At 35.0% G+C, this 20,659-nt stretch overlaps 1 protein-coding gene across 4 annotated transcripts in view; it reads left to right on the forward strand.

Moving 5' to 3' along the window:
* Positions 1-2,737: 2,737 nt before the first annotated feature.
* The window catches only part of LOC121739128 (protein trapped in endoderm-1), a 50,080-nt gene continuing 32,158 nt past the window's right edge, over positions 2,738-20,659 (forward strand). For 3 of the 4 annotated variants that reach the window (XM_042131461.1, XM_042131465.1, XM_042131462.1), the window contains exons 1-2: positions 2,738-2,854; positions 15,583-15,776. In XM_042131461.1, the coding sequence (XP_041987395.1) occupies positions 15,680-15,776 (97 nt within the window). In that variant the 5' untranslated portion in view covers positions 2,738-2,854; positions 15,583-15,679. Of the gene's footprint in view, positions 2,855-6,083; positions 6,095-15,582; positions 15,777-20,659 lie in introns of those variants that run through there. The other variant, XM_042131464.1, reaches the window with a different exon arrangement.

The following is a 20,659-nucleotide window of genomic DNA, read 5'->3' on the forward strand; positions in this document are numbered from 1 at the left end:
TCTATTGTGACGCAGTCAAGACGGATTTGTGTCAAAGCGCTGCATATTCCCGCCAACAACATAAAAAGGAGCCATTAATAAAAAAGAAGAAGAAGTATGCCATTAAATATGCTCTCGGACAATTATTTTATAATATCGGCGATTGAATTTTTTAAATGTAATGAATAGGTAGTTTTAAAATTGTTGTTTGGCTCTAATGAATGTAGTAAGTGATTAAGCTTCATTATCTGTAACTAAATTTATCTTAGATATAATGCATTTTTTATAATTTCCAAAAATGTGGGTTTTTTCTCACATCGCTGCTCTCATATCGGTGTAGTCGGTGGTCATTTTAACCACCGATATGATAATTTACACCGAAATTATAAGAAAACACGAATCGGTGTCTTAAATCTAATACCGGTGTTTCGAATCATGAGTCATGAACTCATGACCAACGCACAGTTTTGTCACATCGGTGGATTGCTTTATCATATCGGTTGATAATTTTACCATATCGGTGAAATGTTTCATCATATCGGTTGATCTAGTGGCATTTCTTTCAGTCAATGCAAAGAAATTAAAAGTGCGCAAGATAGTAATAAAACCAGCCAAGTGCGAGTTGGACTCGCCCATGAAGGGATCTGCAGCAGCAATAAGGTTCAAATTCAAAATTTTTATTTGCAACCAAGTACATAATATATAAATCACCATACATTGACGAAATATATAACTTATGCCTTGTTCGGGCGTTTGCAAAACAATTACAAAATTATAATTTTAATAATTATTATTCAAGTAATATATTCTTATTTTTATGGTATTCTACATTATTAAACTAAATTATCTTGTACATTAGTATTATCACAGCTGTATTATATTATCATAAAATATTAATAATACCTACTTAATATATTTTATGAACTTAACTTTAATCACTCAAATCTATACTAAAATATTCTTCTAATGAGTAGAAGCAGTGTTTTATTAGATATGTGTTTAGTTTTCTTTTCAACGAGGGTAATTTATTTTCTTTTTTTAGGAAATCTGGTAATTTATTGTAAATTTTGACGGACATATAATAGGGACTTTCGTTAAGCATTTTTATTCTAGAGTAGGGTAGGTGTAATTTGTTTTTGTGTCTATTGATGTTGTGAGTCTCTTCTATTTTTGTGAAATAATCTTTATTTTTAAAAACAAATAATCAAATATCCTGGATGTATATGGAAGGGAGTGTTAGAAGGTTATATTTTATAAAATATGGTCTGCAGCTGTCTCGATTTTTTATTTGGGCTATTAATCGGATGCATTTTTTTTTGTAATATAAATAGTTCGTTGCTATTGACATAATATGTTGAAAGAGCTGTTTTTGTATCCGTACTGTGTTTTAAATGATAGAGTGCGTAGGTAAATTTTGATAGTTTTATTTTAGTTTTTTCTATGTGAGATTTCCAGTTTATGTGTGTATAAATGTTTATTCCGAGTAAATTAAAAGTTTCTACTGTTTCTAGGTTTGTATTTTGGAAGGTGGTATTTAACAAGTAGGTTTATTTTTATGAAATTAAAAGGTATTTGATTTATTTTTATATATCAGTTGATTTAATGAAAGTTAATTTAAGGTTTATCATTTATGACGTATAAATAAAACTACTTGCTAGATCTCGCTTAAACCAATTTTCGTTGGTAGTTTTTATAGTACCTACATCATATATTTTTTTTAGACTTATCATGCCCCTACTTTAGAAGTTAGAGGGGGGGACACATTTTACCACTTCAGAAGAGTGTCTCTCGCAAACTATTCAGGTGAGAAAAAAATGATATTAGGAACCTCAATATGATTTTTTAAGACCCTATCCATAGATGGACGCTGTTAAGCATTCGTGTACTAACCCACATAAAAATTACGTATTGAGTTATGAATGCAGTTCTTTAGATGATTTAGAACAACCCTGCATTCAAAATTTATCAACAAAAAAATTTGTAGGTTAGGACACTAATGCTTAACAGCGACCAGATATCCCACACGCATAGGCTTAAGGATGTATATTATATAAGGTCAAATTCCGTACTACATCCAATTAAATTATGAAAGTACTAAATATGTAAAAAATTTGGACACCCAGACACTTATTATTAATTATAATGATTTTTAATAATATATTTTTAAAGAACTATTCGATATTTAATTATTATTGAACAAAATTTTGTTGATTTGACTACCGCAAATGGCGGCCAAGAAAGCTCGGCAAAGCTTTAAATGCAGGTGGCGAAAAAAGGAACTAACGCTGCCACATACAAAAACAACATATTTGACAGTTCTTCTTTACCAGCAGCGCCCCCGCCCAAGTTGATATAAAGTCTTGTCGCACCCTTCGAAGAATAATTTTCATAAATTTCAGTTTGAAATATTTCCTCAGAATTACCGATGAACCCACTTTTTTTGGGCTTAAAAAATCGCAAATCGTTCAAAGAAATTAATAAGCAGTTTTTTAGCTGTTTATCTTTGATACAAAGTTCCCAATTCTGACGAATTTTAAAAAATTGTAACACTTCCGGCAAACATTACGGAAATTTTAAAATTAAGTAGATACGTTAATGACATTAAATTTTTTCCCGCCATATTTTACTTGACACTGGCCATGGTTAAAAAGCCGAGCGCTATATTATGAAAAAAAATTCAAATGTCAGAATCTTGAAAATTGAAATGTCAAGTCAACTGTCAAAACTCAAACGACAAACAGTTGCGCATTGATTCCTGTACTTTGCGGACGTGTCTTTGTCCGTAAATTAAATACCTATCTGTAAAACTTTTGTCTCGTATTTTTATTTGTATATTTTTGAAGTTGTAGCTGTTTCTGCTGTTTAACAGTCTTTGGTAAGAGAAAAAACTTGTTTACTTAATAATATACTTACTTAATGCAATTAATTAAGTTGTTTTACAACTTTAAATTAAAGTTTTTTGGAGCGAAATCGTACTGAGCTTTCGGAGTACTTATAAAACTTTAATATTTAGGTAAACAAGCCTACAAAGTCACGAACTCGCAATTTTATACAAGTTGTTTTAATTTTTTAAACATGGTGAAAATAAAATTCTTTTTGCATTTTAGCGACGAATTTACTTAGTTGGTAAGTTCTACAGTTACAGTTTTACGGTCTGTTAAATTTTAATTTCCCTCAATAATTTTTTAACCTTAGCAGAATTCTTTATAAAAATTTAATAGCAGAAATTCATCTTTTATTAGAAAGTACGACGACGAGTATCTGATTGATTAGTGTTTACTTAAATATACCCTTTTTTCTGCCATTCCCACACGATCAAGCCATACATAATAGTTTCGAGGTGTTTTTAGTTTTCACAACTTTAACAGCGGATTACCCTATAAAGTGTAAAATACATTGAAACTTGGTATGTAAATCATAATCAAAGAACCCTGATCTTCACGAAAACCATGGATTCCATGCGCACTTCAGAGAGCCTTGACGACAGTGACGTTAGACGTACAGTAGATCCCCACCTTTTACCACTTTTCGACCTTATTTATTTGTAATAAAGTTCGGAAGAACCGAATCTGTCCTCGACCGTACATACACGACAATCGAATTGCCATCCCTTTCTCGGCACAAAAACGCTTAAGCAGCCTCCACACGTTGGCCGTGTTTGCCGAACAGAAGAGGACGGCGCTAAACTAAAAAAAGAGATCGAATTATTTGCGTCTTTCTTTCTGGTATAGCGCCATCCCCTTCTGTTCGGCAAACACGGCCAACGTGTGGAGGCTGCTTAATATATTCCTATTGAAACGACCAATATAACGGAACAAAAAATCCTAGCAGCTTTTGATGGGTCGTGACTCCGTTCCCTTTTTTATAAAAAAAACCCCTGCACGCGCCTGTCAGGCAGCCACCTGGCTTTCCAATTTGTTTAGCTGTTTACGCTAAGGACCCCAGTTCCGACCCTATTGTTAATTAACCAACTTCCGAATGCCGATACACAATTTTACATTATATTAAGTACATTATATTCACAATTTACATTAAGTATATTACATTATATTCACAATTAGGTAAATCGACCATCGTCAATATTATTATTTATTAATCATGTATTTGTAGAATATCATCACCTTTAGACGAAAGTTTGTGAATGTGTGTGGACTACTTCATGGAAAAAACCATAAAAAACGAATTTTGATTACAATTTACATTTGGCATGGTAATAGTAAAAGGTCCTGGATTAAAACTTAGGGTACTTTTTATTTCGGAAAAGTACAATGTGCCCGTGTAATGCTGTAGGTAATAACTAGCGTAGGTAATTAGGTATTGACCATGGCAGAAGTAATTTTTTTAATGCCTCCCTCGTGATTTCCATGCACTCATAGAAACCTATTCATCAATAGAATTTAGGAAAGGGAGGACTATCCATAAAATAAAATTTCTTATAATGCAGCTTTCTCTGGCCTGTTCAGTCACCAACTGAGCGAATGGCGCTACTTGCTATCTTCGCGATTTAGCGCAGGTTCGCATAGGCCAAATGTTATCTGACACGGCACATATACGTTAAGAGGTCTCATCTTTGGCCTGACTATATTACATCATGATGCTAAAATATTCCCCTTTTGATCAGCTAACGGCGCGCGGCGTCTTTTATGAAATATCGCTTACTGCCTATTATAAATGGGTATTAGATATTGTTTCAAGTAGAATGACCTAGCCCAGTGTTTCCCAACCTGTGCTCCGCGGACCCCGGGGGGTGCGCGAGTATACGTATGGGGTCCGCGGTGTCGTCTCCGGACCATACATATTTAGATTTTTTTGCTGTTTATTTTATTAAGGGGGTCCCTAAAAACTGTTCATGATTTCCTAGGGTTGCGTGGCAGAAAAGGTTGGGAAACACTGATCTAGCCAACCATCACAGTTATAACTAGGTAAGTACGCTTTTTGCTGAATGGACAGTGTAGTGTATGTGATTTATCCTTAAATAATTAATGTTATATATTATGTTAGTATATTATTATATACATAAATACCATATCATCTCTACACTGACACATACATACATACAAACAGACATGACACTGTCTTGAGCGCACCGCGTCGGAACTCGGAACACGAGAGTCGATAGACGAGAGTGGACAACACGAGAGTCGATAGATAAGAGTGGACAACACGAGAGTCGATAGACGAGAGTCGATAGACGAGAGTGGACGTGTAATTAGTAATAGTATAATTTGCTAAGTGCGTGATCAAGCCTGTGATACAGATAAAACAGGGAGTCCTACAGACAGGTAGGTAGGAATCTTTGGATTTCTCAATTCAAAATTTCTTCTGCGACCACAAATTCTTTTTGTATTGCAAGTAAGTAAAGCGGGAGTTAAAAAGCTATACACAAATTGACTTTAAAAGTATGCTTGTGAAGTTTCAACATGTAATGCGCCAGAAGAAAATCACGGTTGTACAAGACGATATAATTTATCTCCAAGACAAAGGCTAATGGGCCGTCGAATAAAAACAAAAATTTTGTGCAATAATACCCAAAAAATTGATTTTAATTCTAACCCGATTGCTTTAAAAGTTGGGGATTATCAAAAATCCTTAATATAACTTAACAATCGTTTTAATGACTCAAGGCACTTTCTCCGTTTACATAACAGATTATAATTTGGGTCATGCGAAGACTAATCGTCAGCGAGTGAGCAACGCGCTTCGTTTATATGGTACACGTTAATTGCTCTGAATGCGCGGTAATTGCCTGTGCCTATTATGGACCACTTCTCAATTAGACACAACAAGGGAAATTGTTGATGTAATAATTCTAGCGCTCGAAATAGTAAATAGCCTATTTAGTATTTCGAGCAATAGGCCATCAAATTGGTAGCATCAACAGAATTGACCGTTGTGAGGAACTTAGGGGAGATATAAGCGCTTCAAAGAAACTAAGTATTTTGTCAAATACTTACCTACGTGTAATGGTATAAAAGATCTTTAAAAAGTAAACTGAGCCTTAAAAGTTAAAAGCTCCATAGCAGAGATACAGGGTACACCGTACACAATACGTGAAATGCACTTACTAAAAACTTTATCAATATTTGCCCAAATACGACTTTGTCCTTAACTTAAAGTTCATAGGGTGGGTTGCACCAACTTACTTTTACTATTACTTTAACTTTTACCATAAAAAAATGTCAAATGAACTGTGAAATCCCTAGTGAAAGTCCATAATGGACGCCATATTTGACGATAACCTTAACCTTAACCATGAAGCTAATATAAAATTTGTTTTAGCTTCGTGACCTTAACTATAACTATAACGCCTCTAGTGTAACTATAACGCCTCTAGTGTAACCGTGCAACCCACCCTTAGCAGTTAGAACGATGCATGCTACAATTCTCGTGTATTCTTTTAGCATGCAAAGAACTAACCTATATTTTTTGCCGTGCCATACAGTTCTATAGATATTTCTAACTTTTAAATTGTAAGATCTGCGTTCATTCTGATCTTCATTCCTTTTTGTAACAAATTCAATCGTAATTCTTTGCTGCCCGCAAAGTCATTTGACCTTTGAACCCTCAATAGTCCCTTCGATTCTATCCAAAGGTAGGGTTGCCAGCACCCAAATTCCCTTCGCCGGTGAGGCACTACAAAATTCCCGGACATTTGGCCGAAATGTGGTTATTTCCCCGGACACCTCTTAACAGTATTTATGATAATGTCTTGCCAATTTTTGCTTTTCCAACAAGATTTTGTAAAAAACTGACTAACTCAAGTGTCCGGATTTCAACCATACACTTAAAAAACCCGGCCGGACGCACCCCGGACGGCCTTCAAACTAGGACAAATCCGGGGAAATCCGGACGGATGGCAACCCTATCCAAAGGGGACACATTTTAGCTCTTTACGGTCCATTCCAAAATGAGTACATTAGGGTATCCCCAATAAACAGTATACATTAGGGTCAGACAATGACGCGTCTTAATCTTATTCTACCCCTAAAGGAATAAAAGTTATCGCAGCGACCCCTAAATTCACAGTGAGGTGTTTGCACGGAGCACACATGGGGTAGGGACTTGATCGATAAATATCCGCTATTTGATCAACTGGAGAAGGTTCTGGATATTTTTGGATACTGTGCCTCTTTGACCTTTTTTAGAACTAGACTTATATTTACTAAGGGCCTGATTACACCGCGAGTGGCAAGACAGTGCCCTCCGCCGTCGTTTATTGGGTTCCGTACCAAAAATTAATTATTTCATTAAGGCGGATACGACGGGGTTGACATGTCTATTGACTAAAACCCCCATAAAATAGAAAAAAAAAAGAATTCCTTGTCTGTCTCCAGGCTGTAACTCAGGGACGGTAATAGCTAGAGAGTTGAAATTTTCACAGATTATATGTAATATATGTTGCCGCTATAACAACAAATACTAAAAACAAAATAAAATTAATATTTAAATTTATTTCCCATACAACAAACGTTGCTTGTTTTGCCCTTTTTGCTCTATTGAACATGAATTTCCACCAAGAAGTGACAGTACATTCAATATCATATCTCTTTTGCTCTATATCAATAATGGCAACAGGAAGGTAGGTACTTGAATTTTGTACAAAATCCGTAGTTATATATTATGTGTAATTTAATATTTTATAATAAAATAAAAAAATTAAGGGGGGCTGCCATCCAAGAAACACAATTTTTGGCGTAATTTTGCTCTATAATGGTACGGAACCCTTCGTGCGCGAGTCCCCTCGCACTTGGCCGATTATTATTATTCGTAGACTGTATCCATATTATAAAACATGTCAATGTGCTCGGCGGAGATCACTGTCTCGCCAGGGGCCTTACTCCCGAAACTGATATCGATTTCGATTTTCGATTTCAATGATTTTTTGACACTTTAGACATCTTACATATGTCTAAAAAATGTCAAAAAACCGATGAAATCGAAAATCGAAATCGATATCAGTTTCGGGAGTAAGGCACCTGGTCTCTTCTCGGTAGGTGTGAACTGTGAACATGGCATATCATATTTTTATGGTCGCGGTTTCTGCCGGCCTCATCATTCAATGATAACTATAAAGACTATAATTTGTGTTCCTCATTACCTCAAATCTTTAGAGGTATACTAGTATATATTCGTTGGTAATGAACCGAGCGCTGAATGCTGAGTATTGGTGTACTAAAATACAACCACTAGAGCAACAGATGCTTGCGTCACTGTTTCACAATCATGGATTATTCACCAGGCTTTTAAACAATAACATTTTTATTAAACAAGAAACTAGTCTTGGAAATTATGAAGCACCTCGTTTTAAAGTGATGTGGAACTGTTTACTTGAAGCTCAATGTAGCAATATTTGAATGCATAATACATAGATTAATGATTGGTATCATTTAGGTTTACAGTTTAATGTGAACCAATCTACATATCAATCTGCAATAGATCAAGATACATGATCGTTGAAATCGTCGGACCCATTATGTTTTGGCAATCTCTATCAAACCTACCCAAAAATAAGCCAGCACAGCCTTTTGACATTAGATTTTTGTTTGTGCTCTTCGATAAGGTATTATGTTTTCATTTAATATGATCGGTGGGGCTAAAATGGTCACATTTAGCAATTCCTCTCAATCAATTCAGCAAATGAATTGTCAAAACTGTCAAACTGACAAATGTCAAATTAGTACGAATTACTACATATGAATTGCAAGCAGACTTGCATTTTGCGATTTTAAAAGATTGAATCATAACATGATTCATAATATGATTCTTCGAAGCGACCATTTTAGCCCCGCGGGATTCGGGACCAACCAGTACATCGTAGGTTTAGTTGTCGCTACCAAATCGAGCGAGCGAGTGTAATTGGCCTTGCGAATGAAGATGTGGGCTGTGAGCTAAACTTTATTCATAGCCTTATCCTCACTGATATTATAAATGCGACAGTGTGTCTGTCTGTTATTCCTTGACGCTTAACGGCTGAACTTCTGAAGCGATTAACGGCCATTCCCAATATTTGATCTATCTCTGGTTTTGCCCTACTAGAGATAGGAATAGCTCACATTAGACATTAGAGACATATATTTTATGTCAATTGTGAGCTATTCCTATCTCTAGTAGGGCAAAACCAGAGATAGATCAAATATTGGGAACGGCCGTTAGACGTAAATAATTTGGTAGAGATATAGACGGGAAAGGCCATAGGATAGTTTTTGTTGCAGAAGAATATTACGGTTTTCGCGCGATAAACGAATTTCTTCGCAATGGAATTGTGGGTACCAATACCAAGTAGACTATAATATGCATAAATATGCAATACGAGGAGTGGATAATCCATGCACAATAAGTACAGCTATGTATGACGACAACATGACCTTATGTTATACCAGGAAGCGCACCTAAAAGCAACTGCGATTTTGTGGCCTGTTAATTTCGTGGATTTTAAGACTGCGAATAAGCGAAATCTATATATTAATACGTGAGAGAAAAACTTTGTAACCTTTTTACGAAAAATGGGGAAACGTGGGTGCATGAAATTTCGCACAGTTATAGTTTATATGGTGAAGGAGTGCATCGAGCTAATATTATTTTAAAATTATGCTTTTATCATAATATATTATATTTTTAACAAATAAAACGTTACGCGCTACTACTAGGAAAAATGACAGTTTTTTGAGTGACAAGGCTATACATACGAATTATACTCTTTTATTTATGGTTGAAGTCTGTTGACAACAAGTTGACAAATTGAAAATGGATTAAGTATTGTTTTTTTTTATTTAATTTTAGATAATAATTAGACAATGCTTAAACGGCCAGTCTGAGATCAGCTGAGTCCCAGAGACAAGAATTGAAAAAAACTATGATGAAGTCAATATTTTTTACAAAATATAGGTAGTAGTCCTAATGTCGTTGCAAGTAAGGTCGAATTTCGACCACTGGGCGATCTCTTGTGATTCTTAAAAGCGAGACTTCACTCTTAAAAGCAAGATCTTGAAATCAAGACTTAATTTTCACGTCTTGTGAAGACTTAAGAGTCAAGACTCAAGAGTAACGATCCCTCCCTGCGCAGTCACTTGAGGACTTTTAATGCCCGGCTTCTAAGATTTTTAACAGGAGTTTATTTATTTAACAACATTTTTGATTGCTCAACATTATGGACAGTAACCAATCAAAAGCGCTACTGAAAAACTCAAATAATATCTTTGTATCTATGGACGCTTTACACCACGTCAGTCTGGCCCGGCCCCGTGCTAAGTACCTGAAGGACTTGTGTGATGTGTTAGGTGGGATTTCACCAAACACACATAAAACTTAGTCTTATAAAACTAGTTCCCATTGAACGCGTTCACGCTGTAACGTAAATCTCGTTTTGTTCCGATTGGATTTCACAAACTTCTTTTAGCCTTTTCACGTTATCTACAAAATAGCAAGAAACAATACATAAACCTAATAAACTAACAAACGCATGTGTCATCTTGATATTTCTTTTGTCAATGTTTTTCGTTCCGCCATGACAGGGCTTGAACGGGTTTTATGACGTTAAATTTCGGACTTTGGGCGTTCAGAAGATAAAACTCGGATTTGCTGTGAACGCGTTCAGTTTATGCTGGTGAAATACATTTCGATGTTATAATCGCGTTTATACGTTTTGAACCGGTTCAGAGTGCTTTGAACGCGTTCCATTTCTTTGGTGAAATCGCCCCTTACAGGTACCAGACAACGGAAATATTATATTTAATACTTTTTTACTATACATTTATGTATTTAAGATGTTTATTATATTATGATACACATACTATTTAATACACATCCATGACCCAGGGACTTTGAAAACTTTTTGTTCCGTCGGCGGGCTTCAAACCCGCGACCCCCGGCTTGAGCTACCAACAGCCCACCAGAGGTCGTCAAGTCGTCAAGGTCCGGTCGTCATTAATCCAAATATGACCAAACTATAACGAAACATCGGAAGCGGGAGAGGGCATTATTGATATGGCGGCCATTATTGATTGGCGAGCTCTTAGCAAATTAGCGCTCGTGTAAACAGCTCTCGGGGATATTAAATTGACATCAGCTATTAACGATATGGCCAAGGGTTGGATTACGGAAACACATAAATACATCGTTGATGGTATTTTTATGTTTCGGACATCATCAACAATCACGATGTTTACATTTGTAAATTGGGTCGTCTCTCATGAAACGTCCATGTCGTAACGCTTGGGTAGGGATTGCAAAAAACAGATATTTAAAAAAATCCGGATTTTCGGATTTTGACATGCTCAAATCTGGATTATCCGATAAATCCGCATTTTTTGAATTTTTTATAATATTTTTTATAAATATCTATAGCTTTAAATGCGAGTTATTTTCTTGTTATTTCTTTATTAAACATTCATTTTATAAGTGCGTGCGTAAAATCAGACTTCTTAAAAAATTAACATTTTTCTTAAGATGGTAGGTACGCCCATCTTAAGAAAAGTGTAAAAAAGTAAGAAATTAAAATAACATTATCTGTTAATTAAAACACATACCATAACAACTCACAAATACCTTGATTTTGTTTAACCGATTCAGTGCGGATGACATCTAGGCCTAGCTCAACACTCTGGAGGCATTTTTTTCCCTCGAAGGCAGATCACTGTAACCCTGATGTCACGACGACCCATGAGTTTTTTCTTCGTATTAGAGTACCGTCCCCATCCCAGTGCTGCTTATATACATGTCTTACGTATCATAATCTAGAACCAATTTGAACGAAATTTCTGCTTTATTAACTGGGGCCATTGCCTCTCTGCTCTAGTGAACATCAGAACATCCAATGTTTGCGTAGACTTCAGCCTAGAACCCGGTTGCTAACTCCTCCTTGGAGGCATATCAGCAGTAATGCTGGAGCGAGATAAGTGGGAGATCCTGGGGCAACCTTTGTGACGCGAGATTATTAGTATGTAATCCCAAAAAAAAATAGCCAAAAAAAGCCAACACGGCTGAGCCCACATGAAAATAATAATAATTTTCCTACTTTTAATTAACGCTACCAACACCCGATCGATTTAAAATAAATTGGGTGCACAGGAAGTAAAGAGCAACTGTTTGGAAAAAAATAAAGTCGCTGAACCTACATTTCTTCTGCGGTTCTTAAGATACAGCCTGGAGACAGACAGTCGGACAGACAACGAAGTCTTAGTAATAGGGTCCCTTTTTACCCTTTGGGTGCGGAACTCTAAAAAATCCGTTGTGGATGATTTATGCAGTATTTTCAGAGCTCCACCACTCCTCAAATAGTGTAGTGCCTGGGACAAAATTTTTAAATTATAAGTTTCAAGTTCCAAACTTCAACCCACACGATCGTGGTTACTCATCCAAAGCCCATAACGCCAAAAACGTTTTAATGCATTCCGATTATGGAAATTTCGTCTCGTGTATGTGTCATCAGCATCCTGGAAGATCCGTGCATTAAATGCAACTGAGTAATATTTTGCCTTTCACTAAGTACTTATATCTTTTCTGCGGGGCTAAAATGGTCGCTTTGGAGAATCATATAATTAATCATAATATGATTAATTTTTAAACTCCACTTTGCGTGCAATTCATAATTGTAGTGATTCACTTAGATTAACGATTGGTCCCGCGAGCGTCGCTCGAGCGCGTAGACCAATCATTAATCGAAGCGAATCACTATAATATGAATTGCACGCAAAGTGGAGTTTAAAAATGAATAATAATATTATGATTCAATATAATTATGATTCTCCAAAGCGACCATTTTAGCCCCGCTGTGCTTTCACTTCGTTTTGTTAATTCCGTTTCTTTACATATTTTGAGGATTCTCGATTGTGTTTAGTTTTCGAAATCAAAAGAGCATTTATAATATCTGTCAATAGAGTATCCACAACTTTTTAGACCCTGAACGAAGATTTTTTCATTTTATGGAACCATTACTAATATTATGCTGTAAGGGCTTTCTTATTTGTTTGTAACCTCGGCATTCCTACAAGTCCCTAAAGTTTAGGTAAGGTTTTTAATCAACTTCTATCTTCTGGATACGAGTCAATCATGCTTGTGAATTATTTGAATGTGGAAGATCTTGTTCCTGGTTTTGCACTTAGCCCATGGGCCCATGATTCATGAATGCCTTGAGCCTTAAACGTCCATACAAAATTACAAACTACCATCAGGCTTTTCAATCATTTGAATAGTATAGAATATTTTGTTCCTGGTTCGACTCGTACTTGGCCCAATGCCTTGAGCCTTAAATTCCCAAGAACCTCAGCGTGTAATGTGAATTTACATCTATTTCCATATCGCCAATACGATCGACACGACTACCATGCTCAACAATGTATTGTATAGTATGTTGTAATAGTATACATTGCATACAATATATACGTAGGTAGGTAATGAGTATGTCTAGGTGCTAGTATTTCTAAATATGGATAGTAGTTGACATTGGTTTCGTCTGCAAATATTAGATCCTATTGTGATTCGAAGTGCAAAAGCCACTGACTTGATAATATTTTCATAAATTAGAACTAAGTATGTATTTTTTAGGGTTCCGTACCCAAAGGGTAAAAACGGGACCCTATTACTGAGACTTCGATGTCTGTCCGTCTGTGGGGCTAAAATGGTCGCTTTGAAGAATCATGATATATGAATCATAATATTATGATTCATTTTTCTAAAATCGCAAAATGCAACTGCTTGCAATTTACTTCTGTATTTTTGTACTTTATTGACATTTGTCAGTATGACAGTTTTGACAATTCATTTGCTGAATTGATTGAGAGGAATTCCTAAATGTAAATGTCTGTCCGTTTGTCTGCTGTAACTCAAGAACCGCTATAGCTAGACTTGTGAAATTTTCACATATGTGTATTTCTGTTGCCACTATAACAACAAATAAGCGTCTAAAAACAATATAAAATAAATATTCATGGGGCCCCCAAATTCCAACTAACGTGATCTTTTCGACCTTTTTTGCTCGTAATTAATAATGGTAGCAGGTAGACACATGAAATACTCACAGTATTCCTAATTATATTTGTACTTTAATTTAATTATTAATAACATTAAAATAAAATAAATATTTAAGGGCTCCCATACAAAGAAAAAAAAATTTTTGCCAACTTTCACTCAATAACGGTACGGAACCTTTCGTGCGCAAGTCCGACTCGCACTTGGCCGATTTTTTTTTTTACTTCTAAGAATACGGTTTAAGGACTTTGACGAACAATAAAGACGGTCCAATCATTTTTTTTTGTTTTAATTACCTTGTGTTCTCTTTCTTTTCACATCTTTAGAAAGCATATGATTTACATACGTAAACTATAAATGTACTATGTTTGTATGATGTAAGGCACAAGGACGAAGGACGGTTGTCACTTGTCGCATACAAATTGGTCACTAATATCACAGTACATTCGTCACTGGAATGTACACTGTACAGTGTTGCAAAACTCTTGAGTACTGACACTGTGGTCTGTGACAGCTGACAAAAGGCTCTATCCACGACAAATTTCTAGAAAATAAAGAGGTAGTTCTACAGAACCTAGAATCTAGATAGATACGTAGAACGTTCTACCCATAACCTATACGGTATACCTAATAATTTTCTCATTTAAGTAAATTAAAAAAATTACGTAAGTATGCTTTAGCTGAAAAACTGTTGTCCGTTTTGATAGAATGTTTTGAAATTGGGTATTTACAAAAGTAGAGATAATATCAAAATAATTATATAGTCCGTCAAGAAAGTGAAGAAATTAAAAAGTGGCAACATCGTAGTGTCATCCCTTTTTTTAGGGTTCCGTACCCAAAGGGTAAAAACGGGACCCTATTACTGAGACTTCGATGTCTGTCCGTCGGTCCGTCTCACAATGTACGGAGAAGACGGAAAATCGGAAATTTTCTATTTTCTTCAATTTTGAATAGGCATTAGTATAATGAATGCGAGAGTAGAACACCCGCGTGTCAATTTGCAATAGTTTTGATGCTACGAGCTACCTACTATGCTCTTGCATTCATTATACTAATGCCTATTCAAAATTGAAAAAAAATAGAAAATTTCCGATTTTTCGTCTCCTCCGTACACTGTGCGTCTGTCCGTCTGTCTCCAGGCTGTAACTCAAGAACCGATATAGCTAGAATTCTGAAATTTTCACAGATTGTGTATATCTGTTGCCGCTATAACAACAAATACTAAAAATAATAATATTAAAATACAATAAAAAATTAAGGGGGCTCCCATACAAAAAACACAATTTTTGGCCTAATTTTGCTCTATAATCGTACGACACCCTTCGTGCGCGAGTCCGACTCGCACTTGGCCAATTATTTTAGATTGATTTGAAAGGGGATGACACTACGATGTTGCCACTTTTTAATTTCTTCACTTTCTTGACAGACTATAAGTACATGTTATAATATAATTCGCATATTATCTGTATTCTAATTTCTAATTAAGTACCTAATCAATTAAATGTGATGGCTTCAAGTGTGGCCATAATGATGGATGATAATGTAACATCCGCGGCAACTCAAATATCGAATTTCGATAACAACGAACAACTGTCAATTTTTTCATTCGAAATTTAAAATATAACTTTTTTGTTACAGACACAAAACGGCGATGATATCCAGATGGCGAGGACTAAACTAGTGCTACATTAAAATGTGTTAGTGTTGTGAACGCGTGATATCGATAAAATTCAAAATGGATCACAATTCGACGCTGGAGACAATATATCCAAGAGAAGCGACAATCGTCGCTGCTGCTTGTGCATGTATATTTAGTGTCGTAGGTGTTATAGGTAAGTATTTATTATTTTTGTCTTTAGTTGAAATATTTGTAAAAAATATTATATTACATATTAAGTAGATAGTTAGGAATTTAAATTTGTGCACAAACATTAAGCATGATGCAGTTAAAATAAACGGAAATACATTTTTTTACTTAAGGCCACCCCCTGAGCAAACGACCTTGACCATACATTTGCCGCGTTGCCAAAATCCTATTATTTTTACTTATCTAAGATAAGTAAACTAAGATAAGTTATCTTAGTTCAAAATTCACTTAAAAAAATTCAAACGTCCAGTAGTTAATGAAATATAATAGGCGTGTGTTTCAAATAACCGTAATTTGTAAATACTAGGGAGATACTGATTGTATGCTTGAATTTAAATAAATTGGTATTACTTTGGACTGATATAAGTGTATCATGAGTATAGAAAACAAAAATAGGAAATTAATAACTATGAAAGGAACGTTCATATACTGAAGATTATTGCTGTATTTTTACTATAATTTTGTAGCTTTCAAATTATGAGTTAATAAGGCTCTAAAAACTGTGAATTGCGGTATCTCCTTAGGGGGAGGGCCTTAAATGGATCGCATTTTGCTGGTACTTATGTAAAATTTGTTAACGTAAACTTAAACTAACTGAGTAAGATGTATCGACTCATAAAACCGAAAAAATCTCAATTTTAAGTTTTTTTTAAACCAATGAATAATTTCTATGAAATTAAGTGTAAATGATGTATTATACCATTTATACCTTTCTATCTTTATAGTATAACATAAATTTATTCTTGCCTGTTTAAAAAAATGCGTACAAAACCTACCATCCTTATCCCCTAAGTAAAAAAGATATAATATTTTTCGTCGATTGGTCTTATTTATATCATGTTATACATATAACATAGGCTAAAGATAAGATTTATCGACATGCTACAACCGAATATAATTTATTCATTCAGCCCTTATGTAAATATTATATTCGATATCGAAATGGGTTATAACTTATAACACGGTAATGCTGTTTGAACTTCACCACAAATATTGATAAGGGCTAACCGTCAGATTTATCACGCTGATCGTTGTACATGAGTTTTTTGATCATATTTTATTATATTATGACGAGGATGAATTAAAAATACAATTTTAATATATTGAAATTGAAAAAACAATGTTCACTTCACTTGTTTTGGAGACTGAGGATTCATGCCTTAAATACAAAGAAACCATATTAGTTATAAATAACTAAAGTAACTTAGTAAATTAGGACGAATAGACAAACCATATAGCGAAATAGCAAAACAATTAAAAACCCTAACTCCTAAGCAACCCAAAAAATTACTAAACCAAACTTAATTACTTATCACAATATCCTTTGTGTGTAGTGTGTATTGTTTTAAATCGATACTAATATTATAAATGCGAAAGTATCTCTGTCTGTCTGTCTGTCTCGCTTTCACGCCAAAACTACCGAACCGATTGTAATGAAATTTTGTGTACAGACAGTCTAAAGCCTGAGAAAGGACATAGGCTACTTTTTTACTGAAAAACTAGCTGTTCCACGCGGACGAAGTCGCGGGCAACAGCTAGTGGTAAATAAATTGAGAGAAAAAAACTTGCCAGTGATAAGTGAGAACAAAACAGTTTATCAACTTCCTTTTCGCTATACAAAAATATCGATAATCCCATCCCTAGCTTTCAATTATTAAGTTCTGTTTACGGTCACAAATGGCGCGCGCGCATCATTGTCATGTTGAGACAATATGTCGTAACAAGCACACTTATTCCTGTGTCCGATGTTCACAGCATGGCGAGGAACACTCTGTTTGTTATTTCAATTTTCAACGTAAACAATATTTCTATAAATGTTTACAATAGTTTTTACTTATGACTACGAGTCAAAGACCGCGACAGCGGGTGGTCTATATTTTGTACGTCCTAAGGCTAAGAAAAGGCATGTGGCTACGTAAACGTAGCTATTCCGTTGATATTCGTAAATCGTAAAATTAATTTTAAATCCATACTAATATCATAAATCCGAAAGTGTGTCTGTCTGGGACATCTTCATGGCCAAACTGCTAAACCGATTTTGCTGTGGTACGCAGATACTTTGACTTTTAAGTCACGGGAAAAGACTTAGGATACTCTTTATCCCGGAAAATGAAAGGTTCCTCCTTCGCCGAGATTTAAAACGAATTTCGGCGCAACGTAGTAGGTAGGTACATAACGTACTTGTATAATCTTGTCGAATGTTACCTATCGTAAGTTATTAGATAGTATTTTCGTCAAAATGGCTTTAGTAAGCTAATCTTAAAATTGTAAAAAATTCCTACTTTCTTATTTACCATTCCCACAGATCAATCACTTATCAAAAGATAAAGGATTAATCAAGAATTTAGATGATTCATTCTATTTACAAGATGAGTAACTTTAACACGAAAGTTAACTGGCCTTCTGAATGATGGAACTATTTTTAGTATTTTAATAATGTTTATTACATGTAGTTCAAATCCCCTTATAGATTCGTTTGCTTACAACAAGACATGTTCAAAATGCATCCATAATCCATATTAGTACTTGTCACTTCTAAAATAGATGAATCAATGCTAATAATACCTCAAACTGTTTTCTATACTCAAATAAAGTCGTAAGTGTTGGTAACTTACAATTTTATAACATAAGCGCAATGACTCATTTTTGCAGGTCATAATTTAAACAAACCTTATAATTTATCTTCATCATCTGGCTAATATATCTGGTTACACTTAAAGTCCACTTTCCTTTGATTTCAAATCATTTTTTTCGGTCCGAAAGCCTCCATTTATGCAAAAATCGTTAATTTTCAAATTGTTACCTACCCACCTACTCACGTATTTAATCATGTGATACAAAATAGTAAGAATATATTTACTGCCTTAAAACCAGAGGAACAGAGGAGCATTTGTACAGATGAAATAGGGAGCATCCATTGATGATAAAAATGGCAAATAATGTGTGGGGTCGTATCAGCAAATGTCAATATCGAACGGTATTGACCCCACATATCTCGGTGATTAATGGCGATTGGCAGCGTTGGTTAATAAGCCAAGTCAATTTTTTTTAATGAAATAAGGGGGCAAACGAGCAAACGGGTCACCTGATGGAAAGTAACTTCCGTCGCCCATGGACACTCGCAGCATCAGAAGAGCTGCAAGTGCGTTGCCGGCCTTTTAAGAGGGAATAGGGTAATACGGGAGGGTAGGGAAGGGAAGGGAAGGGAATAGTTGAGAGTAGGGAAGGGAATAGGGTAGGAGTTAGGGGGTTGGGCCTCCGGTCAACTCACTCACTCGGCGAAACACAGCGCAAGCGCTGTTTCACGCCGGTTTTCTGCGAGAACGTGGTATTTATCCGGTGGAGCCGGCCCATTCGTGCCGAAGCATGGCTCTCCCACGTCTAAAATACGAACAATTAAATAAGATCCGTTGATGAAAGTCCTAGTTATGACTGAAGGCTCTATGCATTATAAATTGTGCTCAGTTTATTCTCGATCAAATATTATACTACATAGATGACGCCCGCAACTTTGTTGCGCTAAAATGCGTTTAAAATCTCGCAGGAACCGTACATTTTTCCGGGATAAAAAGCATCAGAATTATTATGTCCTTCCTTGCGTGAAGAGACAACAGACAAACAGACACACTTTCGCATGTATAATATTGGTAAGTATGGATTTCTTGTAAGTATTAAATTAGCTTTACTATCTTAATGATTTTATATTTTAATACAATCAAATCATAATGAATTTTGGATAAAAGGGCTCAAATTAGGTATATGGCACAAAAAAAGAATTAAGCTACCCTTGACTGGTATTTTATTATTTAAAGCAGATACGGTATCGTAAAAATGATATGTTATATTTATATACACGTCGGTTAGCAATAAGTGAAATATGAGAACATCAACGTCAAAAGTGAATGATTACATCCGGATGTAAAAATATTTTTTTCGCCGATAATATACTATGTGAGACGGTACGTCACTAATTTAGCAATGCTATACTTTGTTTTACGTAGATTATACTGTGACATTTTGCGTGACAAACCAACGCGACGCTACCCAAAATAGTATAATAATAAGCATAATAGTTAAGTACTAATATTATATATTGTGTTTAATATGTAAACGCGTGACAATGAGGCTTTATTTAAATTTTAAACACATTGGACAAAACATTTTTCTTAAGTTTTAACAGTTTTTCAATGCTAAATTATTTATCGCGACTAAGTCGCCTGGTTTATAAACATTGGCTTCTTTTCGCTTCTTATTAAATGATTTCACATTCTCCTCCTGCATTTTCCTTATAGATTCTTTGGCTTTCTGTCTAAGTACTTGTCTTTTTTCGTTGAAAATTTCTATCTCATCTTCATTTATTCTATCAACCTTTGGAGTTCTATCTTGATATATATATTTCTTGTGTTCGTGTGTATGTGACTGAACTCCTCCTAAACGACTGGACCAATTTTGATGAATTTTTTTGTGTGTGTTCGTGGAGATTCGAGAATGGTTTAGATTTACAGTTTGGTCTACTGGAAAATGTTTTTTCAATTAATTTCTTATTTATAAGGAGTTGTTGATTTTGGCATGTTTTACATTAGATCCGGCGGACGGCGCTATCATCGCATTCAATATTATTCTATTTCAATTTTAGTTTGTCCTGACAGATGGTGCTACGATTAATTTGAAAAAAATTTTGTTATTCAATTCATGTGCTGATTAAAATATTAAATAAATAACACATAGGCTACAATTTTAACCGACTTTCAAAATGGGGGAGGTGTTATGTTCGTTTTCTTATATTCAACTATTACTCCGCCGTTTGTTAACCGATTTTCAAAATTTTTCTTTTGGTATATAGGGTGT

This window comes from Aricia agestis, chromosome Z (assembly GCF_905147365.1).
Source record: "Aricia agestis chromosome Z, ilAriAges1.1, whole genome shotgun sequence".
NCBI lineage: Eukaryota > Metazoa > Arthropoda > Insecta > Lepidoptera > Lycaenidae > Aricia > Aricia agestis.